Source organism: Rhipicephalus microplus, chromosome X (genome assembly GCF_043290135.1).
Source record: "Rhipicephalus microplus isolate Deutch F79 chromosome X, USDA_Rmic, whole genome shotgun sequence".
Taxonomy (NCBI): domain Eukaryota; kingdom Metazoa; phylum Arthropoda; class Arachnida; order Ixodida; family Ixodidae; genus Rhipicephalus; species Rhipicephalus microplus.
The window spans coordinates 336,350,182-336,372,204 of record NC_134710.1 but is presented as its reverse complement, the minus strand read 5'-3'; the positions used below and the strand labels follow the sequence as shown (position 1 = coordinate 336,372,204).

At 43.8% G+C, this 22,023-nt stretch overlaps 1 protein-coding gene across 1 annotated transcript in view; it reads right to left on the bottom strand.

Annotated features, from left to right (window-relative positions):
- Positions 1 to 11,139: 11,139 nt before the first annotated feature.
- LOC119161524 (cytoskeleton-associated protein 5-A-like) overlaps positions 11,140 to 22,023 on the bottom strand; it is a 33,027-nt gene continuing 22,143 nt past the window's right edge. The window contains exons 10-12 of the mRNA XM_075876686.1: positions 14,534 to 14,713; positions 12,074 to 12,200; positions 11,140 to 11,351 (exon numbers count right to left, since the gene is read on the bottom strand). Of these exons, the coding sequence (XP_075732801.1) occupies positions 11,211 to 11,351; positions 12,074 to 12,200; positions 14,534 to 14,713 (448 nt within the window). The 3' untranslated portion in view covers positions 11,140 to 11,210. The remainder of the gene's footprint in view (positions 11,352 to 12,073; positions 12,201 to 14,533; positions 14,714 to 22,023) is intronic.

Genomic DNA, 22,023 nt, shown 5'->3' with positions numbered 1-22,023 from the left:
TCATGCACACACTCCAGAATCGGGGCGTCGACGAAGCATATATAAACATCTTGAAAGAAATCTGCAGAGGATCAACTGCTACCTTTGTGCTTTATAAAAAAAGCAATAGAATACCAATCAAGAAGAGTGTAAGGCAGGGGGATAGAATCTCCCCAATGCTATTTACCACATGCTTACAGGAGGTTTTCCGAGGCCTAGAATGGGAAAAGTTAGGGTTAAGAGTGTATGGAGAGTACCTTATATTGGGTGCTTTGTGAATGACAATGCACTGCTGAGTAACTCAGGGGACGAATCGCAATTAATGATTACGAAGTTAGACATGGAGAGCAGAAAGGTAGGTTTTAAAATTTATCAGCAGAAAACGAAAGTAATATACAACCTCAGAAGAGAGCAGCGCTTCGAGATACGTAATAGTACACTTCAAGTTGTAAAAGACTATGTCTACTTAGGGTAGGTAATAACCGTGGAGCCGAACCACGAAATTGAAGTAACTAGAAGAATAAGAATGTGATGGAGCACATTTGGCAAGTACTCTCAATTCATGACAGATAGATTGCCACTATTCTTCAAGAGGAAGGTATATAACAGCTGCATCTTGCCGGTACTTAGCTACGGAGCAGAAACCTGGAGACTTACAAAGAGGGTTCAGTTCAAGTTGAGCATGACGCAGCGAGCAATGGAAAAAAATGATAGGCGTAACCTTAAGAAACAAGAAGAGAGCAGAGTGGATCAGGGTACAAACCGGGGTTTAGGATATCATAGTTGAAATCAAGAAGAGGAAATGGACATGGGCCAGGCATGTAGTGCGTAGACAGGATAACTGCTGGTCATTAGGGTAATTAACTGGATTCCCAGAGAAGGCAAGCAGGTTAGGGGGAGACAGACGGTTAGGTGGGCAGATGAGAATAGGAAGTTTGCGGGTGTAAAATGACAGCAGCAAGCACAGGACCAAGTTGACTGGCGGAACATGGGAGAGGCCTTTGTCCTGCAGTGGACGTAGTCAGGCTGATAATGATGATGATGATGATGATGGCATTGTACGTGCTATGAAATCCATCAAAAACAATAAAAAGGCCCAACTTCAGCTTTTTTTTCTGTGAGGTCGACTGCAACTCTCTTCGGTGGGGTTATGGTATTCTGCTTTGGGCAGCGTTACATTACTCTATTGAGGGGGGGGGGGGGTGCTTTCGCCCATTCTGGGGGAGTCACTCTACTCTGGCTTACAAAGAGGTGATTTACTTTGAAAAAGAGAGTGAAATATGGGACAAGACAGTACTCTCTCAAAGAGAGTGCCCAGCGCTCTCTTAGTTATTGAAGTTTGTGAATAAAGTGGCTTTCAAAAGTTTTTAGTTGTTTCAAGAGATGAAGAACAAAATGGGAAATAAAAGAAAATGTGCTTTTGCATCATGTTTGACCAAAAACCTCGGTAGGGCAAGGGTGGCATGCAAAAAACTCTCTTTTTTGGCTTGTAAGATTAATAGATACCCAGATGTGTGCAGGCATTAGCTGTGCAGCGTGAGCCCAGTGAGCCACATGTGGACTTGGCCATCCTAGGTCTGGCCTACCACTTTGTGGGCAACTGTGTGTCATCGTTCAGTGCCTTTGTCAAGCGCCACCGTGATGTCAATGGCCCGCCGTCTTTCTTTCTTCCTTCTGGGCCTTCCAGCCACTGGCTGGGGACGGGGGCATGAGTGCCAGTGAGCGCATTCACCAGGAAATGTGATCGGTGCGGCTTGGTGGGTGTCCAACTCGACTGAAAGGTTCGTCACTTCAAAAGACGCTCTGCTATGCTCTCGGACAGCTGAGCTTGATTACTTGCAGACTCTGTGAAACGTGATTGGTTTGTGCCAAATAGGAATCTGCAAGTGTTCATAGAAATATTGCAGAAAACTGTTTGGAAAGGAAACTGAATTAGACTTAACCGTGATGAGTTGCACTGAGTGAGTGCACGGTCAGAAAAATTACAAAACATATAGGCAGCATGTTAAAAATTGGCTCATTTAAGCACAATGCTTCTTCACCAATCATGCAGAATAATCACGCAGTAGATGAAATTCTGGCATGCGGCCCAGTGTTCTACTTGCTTTGGGGAACATATGTCAATTTCCAAGGATAGCGCTATTTGTTGAAGCATTTCTATAAAGCCTTCAGCGGGAATCGCATTCAGTACATCTGCTTGTTATTGTATCCTGACAATGTGCCACAATGAATTTGGGTTGGCTTATTGCAATCTGCTAGCAGTGAGAAAAAAAAGTGGCATGTTTGTGCTCATTATTCCTTTTTACACATTTTTTGTATGAATTTTCCAAATTTGGTGCAGTTGTGTCTTTCTTGCCGCATGAAGGATGTTTGTATGGAAAATATGTTGTTGAAAGAAAAGCGGAAGAAACAACTGTTGGCACGAGACGCAAGTGTGCAGCTTGTAAGACATGCGGGTCACAGATGGGTTGGTGTCTGTGATGTATGAAAACCTTTTTCTACTCTGCTATACTATTGAAGACACCATTTATTCCACAACTGGCTGCACTTCAGATAGGATAGTTACACCGTTTAGAGTCTGGTCCAAGAATTCAACATGTCACTCAATTTTGCTCATGCATTTCGTGCCGCTTGGTGCCCGTACACTGTGAAAGCATGTCCTCCATTTGAGACTGCTTGCAGGTGAACAGTTGGGTGCTGCCATGTAAGATCACTCGGGTCATCGCTTGTACCAAACAGGTCTTCATTTTTCGCGGTGTTTGTGTGCAGGTCTGGTTGAGTGCCCAGGTGTGCAGCAATGGCTGCACGTAACCTGTAGCAGAGGCTGGCGTTGCAGCTGCCTTGGGAAGTGGTAGACTAAAGGAAACTTCAATTGGCCTTTTCTTTCTGTTCTTGCAGGACATTTCATTCGCCGGTCACCGTGGTTCACGCCAACTCTGTTATCAGGGACTGTGGAATCCGAAGGAGCCTAACAACGAGCTGAAGGACTACCATGATCGATGAACTGTTTTCTACTGTGAACACCATCATATGGACACCAGGGTAAGGAAAGTGAAGCCTAGTGTGCCCGAATATCAAATGGCGAGATCGGCAGGTGGAGTGAGTCGATCATAGAGGCAGTCCGGGCCGACTGGAAATCGCCGACAGGGAGGCCTTTTTCCTGCCATGAACCCAGTGAACGGGTTAACAATGTCATTGAGAGTGTGCTGTATGTCATTATGCAGCAGCTGCAAGGAGTGATTTAATGAGTCATTTGTATGTGTGACACTTGAGTTTCACAATCACTTAGATGCTAGAGGCACCGTGTGATATCAATGCTTGTTAAAAAAAACATGTGGCAGGCACTACAAGGGGCCCCTCATTACAACGTGCCGCATAGTCACATCAAGGCTTTGGCTAGTGAAATCTCAGCAATTATTATTTAACAAACACAAAGTTGTCTTCAGTTTTTTTTTTGTTTATAGGCTGGGCTGTCTTGAATGTGATTTTGTTGGAAAAGCCATGTTTTAGTGCTGCAACGTTTCCAGTTCGACAATTTCTTTTCAATTCAAGATTTCATCTTTACCTGAAGTCTGTCAATGTTTGATTGCCTACTGTTTGTATTTCTGCTAGTTTGAAACATTTTGGTACATGTTTCAAACTAGCTCTTCTGTGCACTTGTGTCTGTTCGGCCGATGATACTTACATATCCTTGTTGAGTATGTGATCCTGCTTTGAATGTAACAATGCAATGCAAGATATTTCGTAAACCTAACACTGACTCTTACATCGGTGTAATTTTACTTATTTTCAACCCCTTGGTTAAAATAAGAGTAATTTATGGTATGATTCCTGCAGCTGCCAAGCAAACATCAGTTTGGTGTAGACGAAATTCGTCAATCTGCTCATTGCATGTGCTAACATAACTTGTGTGCTATTTAGGCTTGCATTTCATGCGGTTTGTTTCACTGGGCACGTACCACATTTATGTTATTTAAATCACACTTTTTTATGATTGTGATGCCCGAATGGAGGGGGTTGATTCTCAGATTTAAAAAGTGTAAATTGACTTCACCCCTTTTTACTTTCACGCAGCAACATTACGGTGGGAACAAGATAAAACATAAATCATTTTATTTGGCTTATATTAAAAAGAAAAAATTGGTGCAGACAGTGAGCCGACTGCTTGTGTCTGGCACTCCGTCGCTCACTGACTGTAGTCTGATGCACCGCTTGAGGCTACAATCTCGCTATGCCATAGTAGGTTGCCTTCCATTCTGTCAAAACCTTTTGTAATTACATTCATTTTAAATTACTTGGCCACATCATCACCTTTGACCGGCTTTCATGCATCTGAAATCCACCCTGCGATGGTTGGCAGGGACGCTTTCTGCAGCTTGCGCATCGGCATCTCCTTTTGGTTGAGGATGTGCACCGACTGTATGTACTTCTGTCGAAGGTTACTTTTAAAAGTTTTGTTGGCTGCAACGTTTTGCTGTTGCAGCACAGGCATTGTGCCATCTTGAATCACGACCAAGTCACATTTGCTGCTTTGAAACTTGACGTTAACTCTGGTGTAAGATTGCCTTGAAATGTTTTCAACAAAAGCTTCCACAGCGTGCCAACAGGTTCATCGAGCAATGCTCCCAGGTGGTGCTGCTACACGACTCAAAATTGAGGCTGGCATCAGCTCCATTGTCATTACCGTTTAACTTTGACTCTACTATAGCATATTTAGGAAAAAAATCATTTCCTGGCTTTTTTTTTCTGAAAATGATGTCGTGCCCCGCCATGGTGGTCTAGTGGCTTAGGTACGGCTGCGACCCACAGGTCGCGGGATCGAATCCCGGCTGCGGCGGCTGCATTTTTGATGCGGGCAAAAATGCTGTAGGCCCGTGTGCTCAGATTTGGGTGAATGTTAAAGAACCCCAGGTGGTCGAAGTTTTCAGAGTCCTTCACTACGGCGTCTCTCATAATCATATGGTGGTTTTGGGACGTTAAACCCCACATATCAATCAAGATGATGTCGTGGTGCCTGAGATGTCGAACCACCTGAAAACCCGGGGAAAAAATAATAAAAATAAAAATCTGGCTCAACGACGGAATGACAAAATGCGCTTGGTGGACTTGCTTGAGTGCTCTTTCTTGCTGAAAAGGGCTGCTCAGGTTTGTGTGTATTTTCCCACATTTGTGTAAAAAAAGAGGTGGGTGGGGGTGGAACGGTGCTCAGAATAGAGAAAATATTGTATTTGCGACCCAGTCTGCATATTTTTTGAGTGGCTCCTGTGCCTGTCTGTCAAATGGCTGCAGTATTTATACGAGTGAAAAACTGGCAAAAGAAGAAGGCTGGACCACTGGCAAAAATAAAGCAAACATTGCACCCACTATTTACTACTCGGTGCATGATTTGCCTATTTATGTTATACAAGAATCCTGCTGTTACGTTGCCGGGCGCAGCATTTTCCGGGCTGTTACATTGTTTTCAGCTGGTCCCTGGGTAGCTGCCTGGGATTCCAGTGCATTGGGAATGCCGCTGTTACGTTGCGACTATGGGACGATTCCTGCCCTGTACGTTCGAACTGGCCATCTCAGACGGCCCAGGCAATCCCGCTGACTTTTCACATGGCCTTTCCTGATGAATGTGCAAAGTCGAGCCATTTATGCTCGCTGTTCCAGCCGTATACAATGCCGTGGACGGCCAAAATGACTAAAGGTGCCTGTGCTGGTCTCAAATAGAACTTTGCAACATTTGGCATTAAATGACAATGTGTCCGTGTCGTGTCTTTTATGAGTCTGTGCTTTAACTCGAACCTATCGTCGCTGAGACTCAACATACACACAACTTAGAATCCCCTAGCTACAACCTGGTGACGACTTAGAAACAAACTGATGACCTAACTAAGGCATAGAAACAACCCAGAATAGTCTGCATAATCGTCCAGTTTTGCTGTTTCAAGGCTTCCACTGCACAGTGCGAGCTTTGCTGTATTTTTCTTTTTCGAAACCACACTCAAGACTTGTGCCACCGTAACGAACACAATGGCTTTTCTGAATTGCCGTGGTACGATTTCCTAGGGTAAAAAAATGTTGTAAATAATATAATTCATTTTATTTAGTATGCGAGTTGCACAGGATTTAATTTGCAGGGTCGCTTGGTACGAAGAAGTAATGGTGGTGATGCATGACCTATCGTGTCAGACACCATCGCATTGTAACCAAACTAAGAAAAAAAAGCAGTAGTAGAATGGCCTCATTGTAGCTCACATTTGCATTTCTCTCTAGAACGAAATTTGTCAATCACAGCTCACTCGCGCATGCACGTATATGCATGCTTACTGTATCTCAAAAAACAAAAGGCTGAATCATTTCTGTAGGAAGATTATCTCTCCCATTGCTGTCTTCTTTTTTAATGCTTAACCAAATAAAAGTGAGCAGTTCATCAGAGAAAGAAAAAAATGCGAAAATATCTACTGTAGTTACAAGTCTGTGAAAAGGCTTGAACTTTTTGATGCTTTAATCTTTTCCTGCTAAACAAACTGCAACGTGGTGCCGCGCGACATCGAAATTTTGGAGGTGGATCTGCTCTTGCACGGGAACCTGCGATTATTCTTTTGTTATGTACACTTGATTTTCTTTACCTCTTCATTTTTAATGTTGCATGCAGTACTGCTGGGTGCACGAGACAGTGTCACTACAAAGAGATGTGTCCAGGAGGCGCGGCGCGTCTTGTGAATATCTTACGCCATTTCATTTTCTTTTTTTATCACATAGGTATGGAGTACGTATGATGTGATCGTGTCGCACACACTTTGAAAACCAGTGCAAATTACCCTATGAGGATAAAACAAAATATTCAAGACGAGCGCAATGGCTAACAAAAACCACTAATCCAAAAGCAAAGAACAAAAAAAGGAAGGAAAAGTGAAGTGGTAGTCGCATGTTCATTTCTGATTTACTTTAGTGTAGTCATTCGCAATCCGAGCTAGCTGGCAAGTAAAGGCTTGAACCAAAAAATAACACGTCACATTGCTTATTTATTTATTTGGAAAATAGTTGATTAGAATACCGGTTCACCTTTTTTAAAGGTCAATTGCATTCTGGCAAGTGTTACCTGCTAGACATTCATTCAATCGTGATATGACAAAGAAAGGAAGTTGGGATTGAACTTTGGCCCACCTGTAGCTCTCTAACGTCCACCCGAGTGCCAGTACAAGGCTGTTCTTGCAGTTGCAACCATTTAAATGAGGCCGCCGGGACTGTAAAAGAAGGAAACGGTGTTCTCGAGCTTAACAGTTGAAAACTTGAGCCCCTATAAGCTATCACGGCAGGCATATTGCACAAAGATGCCTTAAATTTACAAAGATATAACTATTTTAAGCTGAGCGGTGATTTACCAATGGCGTTTGTGGGCAGAAATGGCGCCGTTCATTCACGGTATCAAGCCGCGCATATATAAATGTGGGCGCAAATCGCCTAGGAACGCTTGACCGCTCTAGAGCCTCCAATTAGATTTGGTGACCTCGCCAAATCTTGGATGGCGCTTATCCAAGAAAGTAGATAGGCATTTCACTTGATTTTGTATACGCTTTCAGGAGGTGTCGTGGATATTTTTTTTTGTCTATATTTTTTGGTTTAATTGGTATTGTAATTGGTAAGTGGTATTGCATGGCACGAAGCATAGAGCGAAAAAATAAAGAAGCATTATGGCAGCTTCGCACTAGCAATACCAGGCCCGAAGGAAAAACTCAGCTGGGTGGCCTTTTTATTTCTTTGCTTCTTTCTTTCTGTCTCTTTTTTTGTTTTCTCGCATAGGTTTTTGTTTTTTTTTTCTTCTTTCTTTCCTTTCTCTTTTTCTATCCACTTTTCTCGTGCTCCTTCATTTTTTCGTTTTTAGTTTGTGGTGTTTCTTGCCGAAAAAGCCATCCTTTGTGACTCGCATGTTGCTCATGATGTCCACATGAAAGCACTTGGAAAACAAATGCCCATTCTAACTTTTCGTCTCGACAAAAGCACAGGAAGCTGAGCAGCGAGTGAAGCACGGGTAAAAAAATTATGTCGTGCGCAGGCAGTGACCTTGAGCACCTCTTCCTTTTTTTTCTTTGCATATGCGACTTATTTTAAGTGCGATCGCTCGTGTGGACGCTACTCTTCGCGCGGCTCAGCTCGCCACAGCATGCGCGTCGCTTCTGTGTTCACGCATCAGGCATGTGTGCTGGCTCGCGAGCGGAGATGTGAAACTATACTGGTTCTAAATACGTTTCCCCACCCTACCGCTTTCATGGAAGTGAGCAGTAAAATGAGCCGCATAGTCGTTTGCGTCCCACTTCCAAGGAGCTTCGCTCATCAGTTGTATTCGTAAACAGAAGGATGGCTAGTTTCTTTACGCCAGTCATTTTTCATTTCATTGCACGCTGCACTGCCTTAACATTTGCTCATTTTTTAAAAATCCTCCTCAAAGCTTCAGCATTGTGTTTATGTTCGCACTGTGCAGTGATGAGGGGTGTTAGTCTAACATTTTTTTCCAAGAATAATATAAGGTAAAATGCATTACATTAGTTGATTGAATAAGTCGTTTGTAAACAGGTGATTAAATAGAGGCTGTGCATATTGAATTTGATAAAAAAAGAAAGCAAACGGTATTGTTATGTCATACAGATTAGGAGCTTGTAAGTATGGAACCGACATGGTGGTCATGTCTAGGGCATTATCCCCACGACAGGTGGAAGTATTCCTCCAATCTGGTTGCAGCCTGTGTCCAATACAACACTGCTGCATATTTTTCCCAAATAGGTACAAACATGGTGTGGCTTACATAGACGCATTAGCCTAATTAGAACTAACTCTTCAGGTTGCAAAATGATTTTCTATTTCAGTGGCTTGAAGCTAATGTACTGAAGCTCACTGCACATGCTGAAGCTCACTGCGCTGGTGCAATACAGCAGAATTGTTCAGAAACAATCCTTGCATCAGTCATTGCCCCTGAAGACGACCGCAAGTCTTATCTGTGGTACTAAAATAAATTAGACATTTAACAATTTATAATACTTAGTTCACATATTGAATGGCAAAGCGTATCTGATTTCAGTTAGAAGTTTCGGATATTCATTCACACATAACATAGCAATTGGTGCTTTCAGTAACAGCAGATGTCCGACTAAACTTTGATAACATTGATCATGCAAAAGAGAGTTGACATGTACATGAGCAAGTCTGTTTAATAAGCTCAGGTAATGTGGTAACGAACAGATAAAAAACTACTTTGAGGTCACAGGTAAATATTGTCTTCAGCAGCAGGATAACTTACACAGCTGCAACAGGAACAGTTAGTAAATATATCACAGGGATTATATCACAAGTATAACATGTTAGTAGACGAAATCAATGCCAAAGAAAGTCATTGTTGCCCGACCGGTGGGCTGTGTCAGATAGGTTTGCACAGGCTGCTTAGAAGTTGGCGTCAGGATACTATTCCAACTGAGGAACTAAGATCGCTTGTTGAGCTCAGGTTCTCCCAGTCAGGTTCTCCCATCTGACAAAAAAGAAAGCTGATCAGATGAGTGCTCCGATGACAGGAATCGTGAATAAAACACGGCAAATGGCAGCTTCCAAAGTGGGCACCTACCTGTCCCGAAAGACCTAATCTCAAACCTAGCATTACCACGCATTTCTAGGTACGGTTGAATAACTGGAAAAAAAATGCCGCTTGCATCCTCCCACGACGGAACGCGAGTAAATGGGTCGCAGAGTTGGGGGGTATCAGGTGAATGTTGCGCAGTTGGGTATAGCTTGGGAATACTTAATCGTTATTGTTCTTTATTGTTCTTGTTTATTGAATGAAGAAGAAAAATCGTTGCCTTCAACGTCGAGCGAAAGACAAGTAAAGATGCCCTTGACTGAATTCCAAACGTGCGATCCAGTGCCTAATGATACGGGGTGGCCAGTGAATGGTTGTGCAGCACGAGCAGTCATTTTACTAGCAGACACTCTCTGCGTCAGCCTTGGAAGGCGAGAGAGGGTGAAGGGAGCGACAGTTTTGCAGGTGTCTTCCTGGGCCAGCACAAGATGAGAGTATGGGAAGTGGGGGAGTGGACAACGCCAACGCCGAAGCGCAACATCATGCGACTAAGAAATGCTCCGCATTTAATATCTTGCAGTCTGCTCACATAAGCCATTGCACTTTCGCTCGGCATGTTAGAATGAAGTATGGATCAGACCAGTGGTGGGCAGAAGTTTAGGCAAAACATTTTTGCTCATAACACCTGTAAACACACACCTGGTCGTGTCATATACTACAACTCGAAAGATTATTGAAGCTTTATTAGAGGCAAGCATAGCATTGGTGGCCTCATTGTTGCCCTAAAATTACTTTATTAGTAATAACTCTTGATGTTAACATCTCAAAACAACAGCATGATAATGAGCATGAAATGCTCATTATCATACTGTGGTTGATATAGTGATAATGAGCATGAATGAGCATGAAAACCACAGCATGAAATGCCGTAGAGGATGGCTCTGGGAATTTCAACCAACTGGAGTTCTCCAACATGCATCTAAATCTAAGTACATCGGCAACAAGTATTTTCACATATAATGCAGAAATAGCATCCGGGATTCAATCGCATGACCTTCGAGTCAATTGACCTATTAATGCTAAATCCAAGGGACTTGAGAATACACAGGGCAAGAGGTCAAAGTGCACAAAAAACTACCACAACAGCAAAGGTTTTCAAAACAACACAGTCCTTGTTTTCACATATTCGAAAAAAATAACTCTCGAACCCTCTGAAATAACTTAAATAATTTATCTTAACAGTTTTCAGCACCAATACATTCTTTCCATGCTTAACGCCTTCAAAGCACAAAATAAACACTAACACTCCATCGGTGGAATAATTTATTCACGCGATTAAAAGCACATTTAAAAGCAGATAAACTAAAAGCACGTTCACAAAAAACTAACGTAATCGGTACAACACGTATTTACACATGATGCGTAGTTTATTCGTCAAATGCGTGCTGCAGACGAAACTGTCCGCTGTCTGCTAAACAAGAACTCATAATGGAATAATTAGAAGCGCAAACCAACGGGACACGGGAGAAGATACAAACAAGCGCAGACTGAAACTCAGTTTATTCAGAAAAGAAGTTATATGCCAGAAAGATAAGAAAGGGAAACAACTGGGGACAATTGTACCAACTAGCCCAGCCCGCCTGTCAACCCTAAAAGAAGAACTCGACTGCACTGCTGCTCAGCATTCAGAGTCTTCCTGACTTCTATCACGACTCCAAAAGTCGGCGATTATCTGCAACGCTGTTTTCGTCATCTCTTCGGATCGCTGTATCATCTGCTGATACCTTGCCTCAGTTACATGCAGCGGTTCACTGAATATCTGCAACAAAAAGAAATACCTTGTAAGTTACAATGGCAAAGGGAAAGTGTGAGCTGTTATTGAAATAACAACACATTTTGAAGACAACTACCTGTTGCTAAGTGGGAGAAATAGTATGAAAAAAAACAAAATGATGTTGCAGGCCTGTCATGATCTGAATGCACAGCATTCTTGCAGTGGAATTGCACGGGCAGGCATGTGGCCGCTTTAGTGACTATGAAGTTCACACTGCTAAAATCGGCTGATGGTCGTGCAGTTGGGGACACTGCGCAGTCATATGGCATTGTTTGCAGAAAGGAGAGAGAACAATTTATAGTTGACTGAAAATTAATTGCGAAATGCTGCTTGGTGTGCTATAAGGCAATGTTTCGCTATTGTGTTTTCATTGGTGTCGACTAGTGTTTTCTGATCATGCTGAAAATGTAATACAGGGCCCTTTTTACAAGCTGAGGCTGAAAGATTAAGATTTGATGCACTACCAGCCATAATGTTGCACGTGATGAGAATTGAGCATTTCACCTTTGTGCAATGCATTCAGACTTCATACATGTATGCCCTCTGTACAGTAGAGGTCACTTCATCGAAAGGCAATCAATGTTAGCTGGGGAACTGTTAACAGGCTTATTTCAGGCAGAGTAGTTTTTTTTTTAATCTGAGAACATACTGTTGTTATCAATAGCGGGAACAAAGCACTTTGATGAGCAATGTTACATGCAGCGTACCTCTGCCAATCCTTCGAGCACAACGGGAATCTCCTGCGACGACAACCGCGATATGAGGCCCAGGGAATCAGTGTCGAGGGGCAGCCTGCGGGTATGGCTGGGGGGGCTGGCACTTTTCTTGAGACATCTGTAAAAGAACGAGCGAATTGAGGAAGAGTTGAGGGCACTTGTGAAGTGAAACAACCACAGCAATGTAACAACTGCAGAGGCTGAGAAGAGCAAAGTCAATATATACTAGCGCGAACATATTAAATGAATAATTTGAATTAGAATTTATTTAGCAAGAACAAAAAACTTCAGGAGAAAGCACAAAGCCCAAAACATACTCATCCGGTCCCACTTTATCCTGTCGAACAGAGGCACAATTCTTCATGCTGTCATGCATTGTCTCCCCCCTTTGTGTGGGTTCCTTTAGTATCGGGAATATTGCACTCGTGTCGTCCATGCATTCTTTCCGGTCCCCACACAGCCATCAAGCAAGCTACACACTGTACAGTGCACCCATATTTCATATAGGATTAAGAAACACTATTAAGCTACTGCTCAGAGCAAGGTGCATTTACTATATCAAACAATCTTTTTGCTGAACTTTAGAATGCACATCTACATATGCATAGAGAGCAGGGTAACTGAATGAGCGAGTGGGCTTAGATCTCTAAAGCTACAAGAATCAGCTCGCAGTGAAGACTGAACATATTGCATCAATATTACAGCCCACTCTTTCATACTAGTACACAATACGAAAAACTTGTCAGCACAGTCTGCGCTAATGAGCTACTGAGCCTGCTGTGTAAATAGGTCAGTGTTTAAATCTTTTAGTAGAACGTTGTACAGTAAAATCTCCCCAACTTAAAAATTTACAAATTGAACTAAAAGTTCTTAATTGGTTGGTTTGGTACATTGTCATTAAAAAGAATTATCACCAAATGGAACTAAAATTTCCACAACTCTCGACTAAACTGCAGGAGCCTGAAGGATTTCTCCAAAATAGAACAATGTGAAACATATTCTTGCGACAACCAGAAAGCCATCTCCAATAAGAAGTGAAAAAGACTGTCCCACTGCCATGATGGGCTGTGCGCGGGTGTACAAAGGCTAAGGACGCACCGTTGTCAGTGCATTTTCGAGGGGACGCGCCAATTTGCACAGCCCAAGGAGGGCTATGGCGGCGCCCAGGGAGGCGTTTATGAAAAGGTGAAGAAATTTTATATATATATTTTTTAACACGAAAGTGTTTTATGCCCGTAAGGCTGCAGCGACTTACTTCTGTCCCGGAAATGATGAAAAGAAAAAGTTATATCAGCAGGAGTCGTACCCACAATCTCTCCTTCAGTCACAACAGATTCCAGGCACGCTATTCACGGTGCCTTGGTCACACACTGCAGAAGCTTTATAATCGCATCTTTTATATACACCACTTTTCTCCGACAGTGCTCTTTTTTGACGGGGTGTCGTGGCCTCTGGTAGTGGCAAAGTGAAGCAATGCATCATGACCGTGGCCTAAGTCATTAACTCTTGCAATGCACCATTGCTGCGCACCTATCCCATTCGGCCGCATTTCTAATGCAAGAAGTGCATTTTTGTCAACGCTCCAACACGCCTAGATGTTGGCCCCTTAACCCAAGCCTCAGCCACACTTGTAGCATTCATTCATACTAAAAGTAACGCTGCGAGGCACGCATCCATCGCCTGGCTTTAACACCGTGGTCTCCGCTCACGCCTGTCCTGATAAAAACCGCAGCCAAGCTAGAGCAGAGATAAACATGCGTCACATAAACACGTGTCGACGTGCATTCTCCACCTGCAAAGCACTGCAATTGTGAGACGCAAAGGAACAAAAACAGCATTCCAGACAACTGAAACAGCTGCAGGCTTTCTGAAAGGAGTATATGATCCCATTACTGATACGTAATAAGGCATGAATTCAGAGCACATTTCGGCTCAAGAGTAAGGTATCATTGTGATGTTGCAAATGAAGAAAATTACAGCCTACATAACTAATTTTCAAAATAGGTGCTAGATATACACTCAAACCTCGGTAACAAGCCAGAACATAATGAAATATTGGTCATTAAAACGAAGTAAATGTTAATATAACGAAGCAAATGAAGAACAGTATTAAAATAGATACAGCAGTAAGAATATACTTTTAGCAACGAATTTCCCGATATAACGAATTTATTTTCATGAAACATGTAACTTTGTTATCATGAACTTTAAGAGTTGAAGATAATCCTCAAGAAAATGAAAGTGTATTGATTTAGTATGCTTTTTTGGTTCCTTATCGCGTAGACAATTCACCAATGTTGTACTTGGACAGTTTCTTCCAGTTCCATGAAACCCGAATTATTGAGCTTTTACAGTAACAAAGAACAAGATGGCAATGCCAGCCTGGTGACAAATGCGAAAGATCCAGGATGCAACGACAAAAAATGCAAGGGGTTCGATAAGTGGGCTTGCCTGCGGGGAGGCAGCTGAACGGACGGTTCCGCCAGAATGGCGTCAACATCCACCTCTTGAATGTCTGAAGCTTTGGACGGCACCACCGCTGCTTCCTCCAGCATGCGTTCCAAGTCGGAGCTCAGAGTGACGCCCAGTGACCGCGGACGTGCTCCAGAAGGTGTGCCACTCTTGGGACGCCTGCGCCAACGTAAACGTGGACAAGACGCCACTGCAGTAGTTAGCAGTCGCAAGTGTCCACAGCGCGCACCACTGTTACAATGCACCCTCTAAAGAGTACAGTAAAATATTTGCATTTCCGCATTCTGTACGTCAAGTCTTCGTGAAATCCTGTGTGAAAAAGATGTAGAATAGTGGAAACAAGCATAGGTGTGACCGATAAAGTGTAAAATTTTGAAAGAACAGGAGCGTGCTAAACAGAGAATCGATTAATAAAGGGTCCCTGCAACACTTTTCAAGTAGCCATCTAAGGAGTTTATTAAAAAAAGCTTATTTTCTCACAAAAACTTCACCGCAAAGATTTTTCGAATCAATCCGTCCAGTACGAGCGGAGTTGCAAAGATTGGATGCACGTTGCAATTGCATGCTCTCTTCTCTCCTCCCGACGAAAGCGCTGGAAGCTAAGCAGGGAGACATGACACGAGTAGAGAAAATACCCAAGTCACACAAGCCTCCTGACCTAGAGCACTTTTTTCTCCCCCGAATACGCAGCTTTTTAAGTGCAATCGCATGCGCACGCGTGGACAAGTTTTGGCCTCCGACAACGATCTCTGACGACAGAACATGCCCGGTTCAATTAGACCAATGATGGTAGAACAGGTTTGACAAGTGATTTTTGGCTTCTTTTATCAACTCTAGAGAGAAGAAAGGGATCTTTAGCTGACTGAGAATTTATGTGAATTCCAGGTGCTGTGTGCTGCGCTATAATATTATGCTTGAGTATTCTCGGGAGTCTCTACCACCTATCAGCAGCGTTTCCCGATCATGTTCAAAAAGTGTTGCAGGGCCATGACAAACTTGGACTTTCGGAAATTGCGATTTGTGGTATTTATAGTCCAAATTCTGTTTTGGCAAAATTTTCAATTGGCAGAAAACCATTTCTTTTTGGTAAAAACTTGATAGACAAAATTACAAATGTTTTTAAAACTTGAAACCTAACTTTTTTGGCATTGTTATTTGGAGTGGATCTGCCTTACGAAAGTTTTGCGAAAGTTTCTGTGAAGATATCTAAACAAACTTGGCTCCACTCTTTTCCACAGCACTTGAACTGCAAGTGAAAGCTTTTCTTTCTCTCTCAACCTTGATGAAAATGTAACCATATGATAAAAAGCAGCCGATTACTGGAAGGTCATTTTTACCTTCCATGTTTATATATTATTCCTGATCCTGAATTCCCGATTTCTGAATAGTCGTTTTAAAGTCTAGTTCGCTTTAGTTTGTGGAATGAACCTTGTAGAGGAACTATGAAGTTTCAAAAACTAATTTTTTATTGCAAGTTACTATAATCACCCATAAGAAATTACCAAATTATATTGTGAAAATTTGTCATTACTTCTTTTCTAAGCGAGATATTTGAAATCTGCTTCCACATTTGAAATCTCCGTTCAGTGATACACATGCATGGCATTTTTCATGACAATAGAACAAATAAACTTTTTAAGACCCTCATCCCTCTTAATAACGAGCCTGCGTGGTCGCTTGTAGCCTATTATCAAGACATGAAGCAGTACCGACATTCACTGTTTGAGCAAGTGATACAAAGAAGTAGGGTGAGGCGGTAATTACTAAGTGTATGGCCGTCAATTTAACCCTTTCACAACAGAAAAAACAAACTTGCAGGAATCATTGAAAAAAAAATTTTGCTCAATTTGTAAAGATTTTTTATTTGTAAATAAAGGTACCAGTCTTTCAATTCAATAGCAATGATTCACTAATTGTGTGGAAAATGATAAAAGGTGGCTTCACTGAGATACAATAGAATGAAAAAAAGCAATAAATTAAAGCTGGGACACAAATGTCTTAGATGTGCGGCAATCTAGCGTCAACAAACAAAAATGTGGCAAGTATAGTGAGCATTATTTCGGTCACGCCTAATTCTTGGGAGTTGTCACGAAATTTTCAAACAAATTAAATGACCGATGACTATAGTGGTCATCGGTCACTGTTAGAAAATCTCGACTACACTCGTCAATGGTCGGGCAAGAAGTTAAAGGGTACAGACACAAAATTTAGCAGCCGAGATAGCCTGTGGGATGCATTCCCGCGAACATGTGCATATCATGCAGCCAGAACACCTTGAAAGGTATTTTACACAAATTGTAAAATTTGCGTGCACGCGCTATTGACACCTTCAAAAGTGACCCCATGGCAACTCTCCTTTCTTTCCTCACTTTATCATGATGTTATGATGATGATGTGACAGCCTCCATTTCTTTTTTTATTGCCTCATTTTCTCTAGCAGACTTCCTTTCGTCAGCTGCTCGTGAATCTGTGGCTGCAGCGAGTGTTGCAAAAGTTGCGTCAGGCGCTGCACCGCTGAGCAATTGTACCCAACAACCATTTGTCGTCGTCCGGGCGGAGCCCTTTTACCAAAACCTGGTCGCCTTCCGATAAGTCTCTCCATGGCCCTCGTTTCTGGTCTGCGTGGAGCTTCGCCTGCTCCCCCTTTCGCGCATGCGTTGTTTCATTGCAGGGTGCAGCAGACTCAGCCTGGTTCTTGGCTGCCACGACAAGAAGATCTGGGCTGGGGTCTCACCAGTGGTGCTGGACGGGGTGTTGCGATAACTGAAGAGAAATTGGTCTATGCGATGTTGTATGGACTTCTTGTCTCCTTTTCTTTCTTCGTCTAGTATCTGTTTAAACAAGTTCTTCTTGATGGTCTGAACGCACCATTCGGCGCTACCATTCGAAGCTGGGTGATAGAGAAGAGATTTGGAATGACGAATTCCATTCCTGCTCAGGAATGTTCCGAAGTCCTGCGATGTGAATTGGGGCCCGTTGTCGGTCACGATCTCCTCTGGTCGTCCGTGGGCCGCAAAAACACCTCGCAATTTCTCTACTGTCTTTTTACTTGTTGTTGTTGTCATGACAAACACCTCAACCCACTTCGAATGAGCATCCATTAGGACCAAAAAGTAATACTGGTCCCTTTGCGCAAAATCCAGATGAACTCGCTGCCATCTACGCGTTGGCCAGCCCCATGACATTAGTGGCACTCTAGCTGCCGCATTCTGTGACCACTGACAAGTGATGCACTCTTTCACCGCTTGCTCTATGTCTAGCATCAAGCGAGGCCACCAGACATGACTCCTTGACAGCATTTTCATTCGAGTCATCTCTGCGTTTCCTCGCGCAGCATTTCTAAATCTTTCTGTCGCAACGAAACTGGTATAACCACGCGATTGCCCCTAGCTACGCACTCTTGGTCTACCGACAGTTCGTTACGGCGAACGAAGTATGATGAGAGATCGTCGTCCGACACATGCGCAGGCCACCCGTTCTGCGTAAAAAACAGCACTTTGGACAGCAATCGATCTTTACGCGTTTCCGATCTGATTTCCTTTGCCGACAATGGAGCCTCGTCTAGCACTGAAATTAAATAAACGCCCTCTGACTCCTCTGCTTTGTCTCGGAGCGGTAGCCGTGAAAGGGCATCGGCATTTTGGATTTTGCTTGCCTTTCGGTAGACCCATCGGTAGTCATACGCTGCAAGGATGAAGGCCCCCCGCTGTATCCGTGCTGCTGCCATTGTAGAGATTGGCTAGCCATGCCCGCGAATTTCAACCACGGGTTGGTGATCTGAATAAACGGAAAATTTTCAACCAAACAAAAATTTGTGGAACTTCTTTAGACCGAAAATAACTGCAAGAGCCTCTTTCTCCAGGTGGGCGTAGCCCTGCTCTGCCTGACTTAGTGTCCTCGATGCGAACGCTATCGGTCTTTCGACCCCTGCGATTTTATGGAATAAAATCGCCCCTAGTCCATATGCCGAGGCATCGCATACCATACCCAGTTCCTGATCCAGATTGTAGTGTGTTAGTACTCTGGGATGCATAAGCCAATCCTTAGATCTCTTAAAAGTATCCGCCACCCGGTCCGTTCATTGCCACTTAACATTTTCGCCCAACAACGCGTACAATGGTTTCATCTCTGCTGACATGTTCGGAACAAATTTGGCATAAAAATTGAGCATGCCCAAATATGCTCGAAGCTCCTGTTTGTTCTTGGGTGTTGGCGCGTCTTTGATAGCGCGCACCTTATCCTCGGATGGTCGAATGCCATTTTCGTCCAGCACGTCACTCAGATACGCCACCGATGTTTCGAAAAACTTGCACTTTTCTTTGCGCAATTTAACGCCTCGTTTCTTGAACCTTGTCAGCACGCTTTCCACCTTTTCCCAACATTCCTCAAAACTTTCCCCGGCAATCAACACATCACCCAGGTAGCAGGCGACTATATCTAGGCCTCCTAGAACATCATCCATGACTGCCTGGAATATCGAGGGTACACTGGTTATACCATATGGTAGGCGCGTAAACTTTAACAGCCCCATGGGCGTATTTATTGTGAGCAAAGACTGCGAGTCAGGGTGCAACTGCAGCTGCTGATACGCGGTTGAAAGGTCAAGCACAGTGAAATATTTGCACACATGCAAGGCTACAAACAAATCTTCCATGACTGGCAGCGAATAATGATCGGTGCGCAAGCAGGGATTCACCGTCATTCTGTAGTCTCCGCAAATCCTGACCGTTTTTGTCTCCTTTTGGAACCACCACTAGTGGCGTGGCCCAGTCGCTTTTTAGAATGGGAACAATCACCCCTGCGTTCTGCCAGGCCCTCAATTGTTGGGAAACGGGACCTCGAAGTGCGAAGGGCACCGGTCGAGGTTTACAAAAGACCGGTGTTGTGCCATCCTTCAGCAACAAGCTTACTTGAAAATCCATTATCTGTCCGAGCTCTAGTTCAAACACTTCCGAGAGCCTTTCAAGCAAGCAAGCTACTCGATCGATCCCCACCCCACTCACACTCAACCACTCCAATTTAAGAGATTCCAACCAGTCTCGCCCTAGCAACGCAGTCTCACTCTTTCGCAACGTACGGACCACGATCAGAGGCAGCGTCGCTGTCTGGTAGTTGTGCTCTACCGGCATCACCAGCTTGCCCAGAACCGCTAACGGCGTTCCCCCATAGGCTTTTAGCTTTATGCTACACGGCAACAACGGTCTCCCGGCCCAGTGTCGCTGATAGAGAGTCTCGAGGACGATAGAAACAGACGCGCCCGTATCTATCTGCGTCGGCACATTACGACCCCCGACCCCTCCGTTTACAGTATAGTTTCGGACACTCTCGTCACACGAAAATATATTTTGTAGCAAAATATTGTCCTCACCACTACTCTCCTCCGCATAGTGCGCTGTGCTGGCGGACGATCGGCACGCTCTTGCCAAGTGGCCCACTCTTTTGCTGGCGCGGCAGCGGTATTTCCTGAATGGGCACCTTTCGTCGGTGTGGGAGGTGGCTCCGCAGCAGTAGCAAGCCCAACCGGTGGTTTCTTTCGTTGCTCTGGTTTCCATGTAATCTCCACGCGGCGGTCTCGACATTGAACTCGGAGCTTGTCGTTGAACGGCGTGGACACCCAGTTCTTGCCCCTCGGGCTGGAATTTTTTCGTCTCGGAACGGGCTAGTTCAATACTTCGGGCTAGTTCGCACGCCTCTGCAAACGTCAGTGTGGCCCTCTTCGGAAGCTCTGCTTGCGTTGTCTCGTCTTTCAGCCCGGCAACGAAACGGTCCCGCCAAGATTCATTCAAAAATGCCCCTAAATTGCAGAAGGCAGCCAGACTCTTTAATTCCAACGCAAAGCCACCAGTTCTGTGTCCTGCTGAATCTGGCGGTTGAAGCGGAAACGTTTCGCTATGACCATGGGTTCCGGAGCATAATGCTTCTTGAGGGCTTGAATTAGTTGCGCATATTCTATCTCCTCGGGCTTCGCGGGAGCTGGTAGATTTTTAAGCGTGCGATAGGTTTTCTTCCCAATAGCGATAACCAGCATCAAAACTTTGAGGTCGTCGCTCACCTGGGTCACCCGAAGGAAGTGCTCGAACCGTTCGATGTACGATTCGAAAGCCTCGTCTCCGTCCTCGAGGAAGGGTTCAAATTGCCAGCCGCTGCCATGTTGAAATCTTCCGTTCCCAAAAGTGCCTGGCGTCTGTCGGCAGTGCTGATTCACTCGGATCCCATCATTGTCGCCACTATTATATCTTCGTCTAAACAGGAGCGAGACCGGCAGGTAGCACACGGTGGCTAAGTGCAACAAATGTTTATTCGGTCACACAACCAACTGTTTTACCACCCGGAAGGAAAAGGGGCGGTTGCTTGTATACATGATCGAGCCACTATCACACCGAGCATTGACATCACGAAGCCCAACAGTCCGAGTCCGGGTCACCGCTGATAGCGAAGCGCGTCTGCGTCAGCCCCCCCCCCCCCCCTATACACAAACACGATAACCTAACACTGAGGACCAGAACGCCTTGCAGATGACCCCTCTTTAATTCAGGATTTACTTCACTTACATTTTAGTCTACTTCCTGAAGACATTTTTTGTGGGTTTCGACGATAACACGCTGATAAAGTGATTTTTCCTTGATTTTACCAGCGTAAATAATTATAATACTTTACTACGATCAGAAAAAAATATCCATAAATCGATCATTTTGACCGGATTCTCCAATCCAATTGCAGCAACCTCCTTGAGGCTTTGTCCCTATTTTTCAAGCGAAATGCCACTAAGCTCACTACGAAAGAAGCCTAGCTCCGCTATATTTTGGCACGTAGCAGTGTGTCACAAGATACTGAACCTCTCGAATGTTTGCCGCCATTTACAACATGAATGCATGTGTTCACTTTCATTAACCTTTCGCCCTACCTAGACTAGCTTGGCTGAACCAAAAATTTCACATGCCAACTAGCACGAGCTAGCAGAGGTCGTCCCTTACCAAAGACTGATCAGGTCAGTGCATTTTAGTTATCCTCTTCATGCACAGATTGCATTACCATTTTATTATTTTCCACAAAATACTTCAAGGAAAAGTGCAACCCTGTCCACTTGGCAGAAAAGCCAACTCTCTCTTATTGTCATCTTTCGTCTGCGTGTTCTGCAATACAAAATACTTTTTAATGCATCTACTTTGCTTAATGCCGTTTTACAGAGGAAAATCAAAAAAGTCATTCATAATTGCTTCTCTATTTAAAAAATGTATAATTTGGAAGGCATAAGGTTAAAATATGAAGACCACTTTCCTGGTTCATTACCTAGGATTTGAATGTTTGCGGTCTCTTTCAGGTCACTTCTGCCAAGAAAATAGTGGCGACAGCATCCAGCTAAAACTGAAAGACAGCTCTTGGTAACTTTTTTTGTAAAAAATGCACGATAATATTCAAAAGCTGGGATTTCCCTTTATATGGACACTGTAGCTGTCCCTCGATATTCC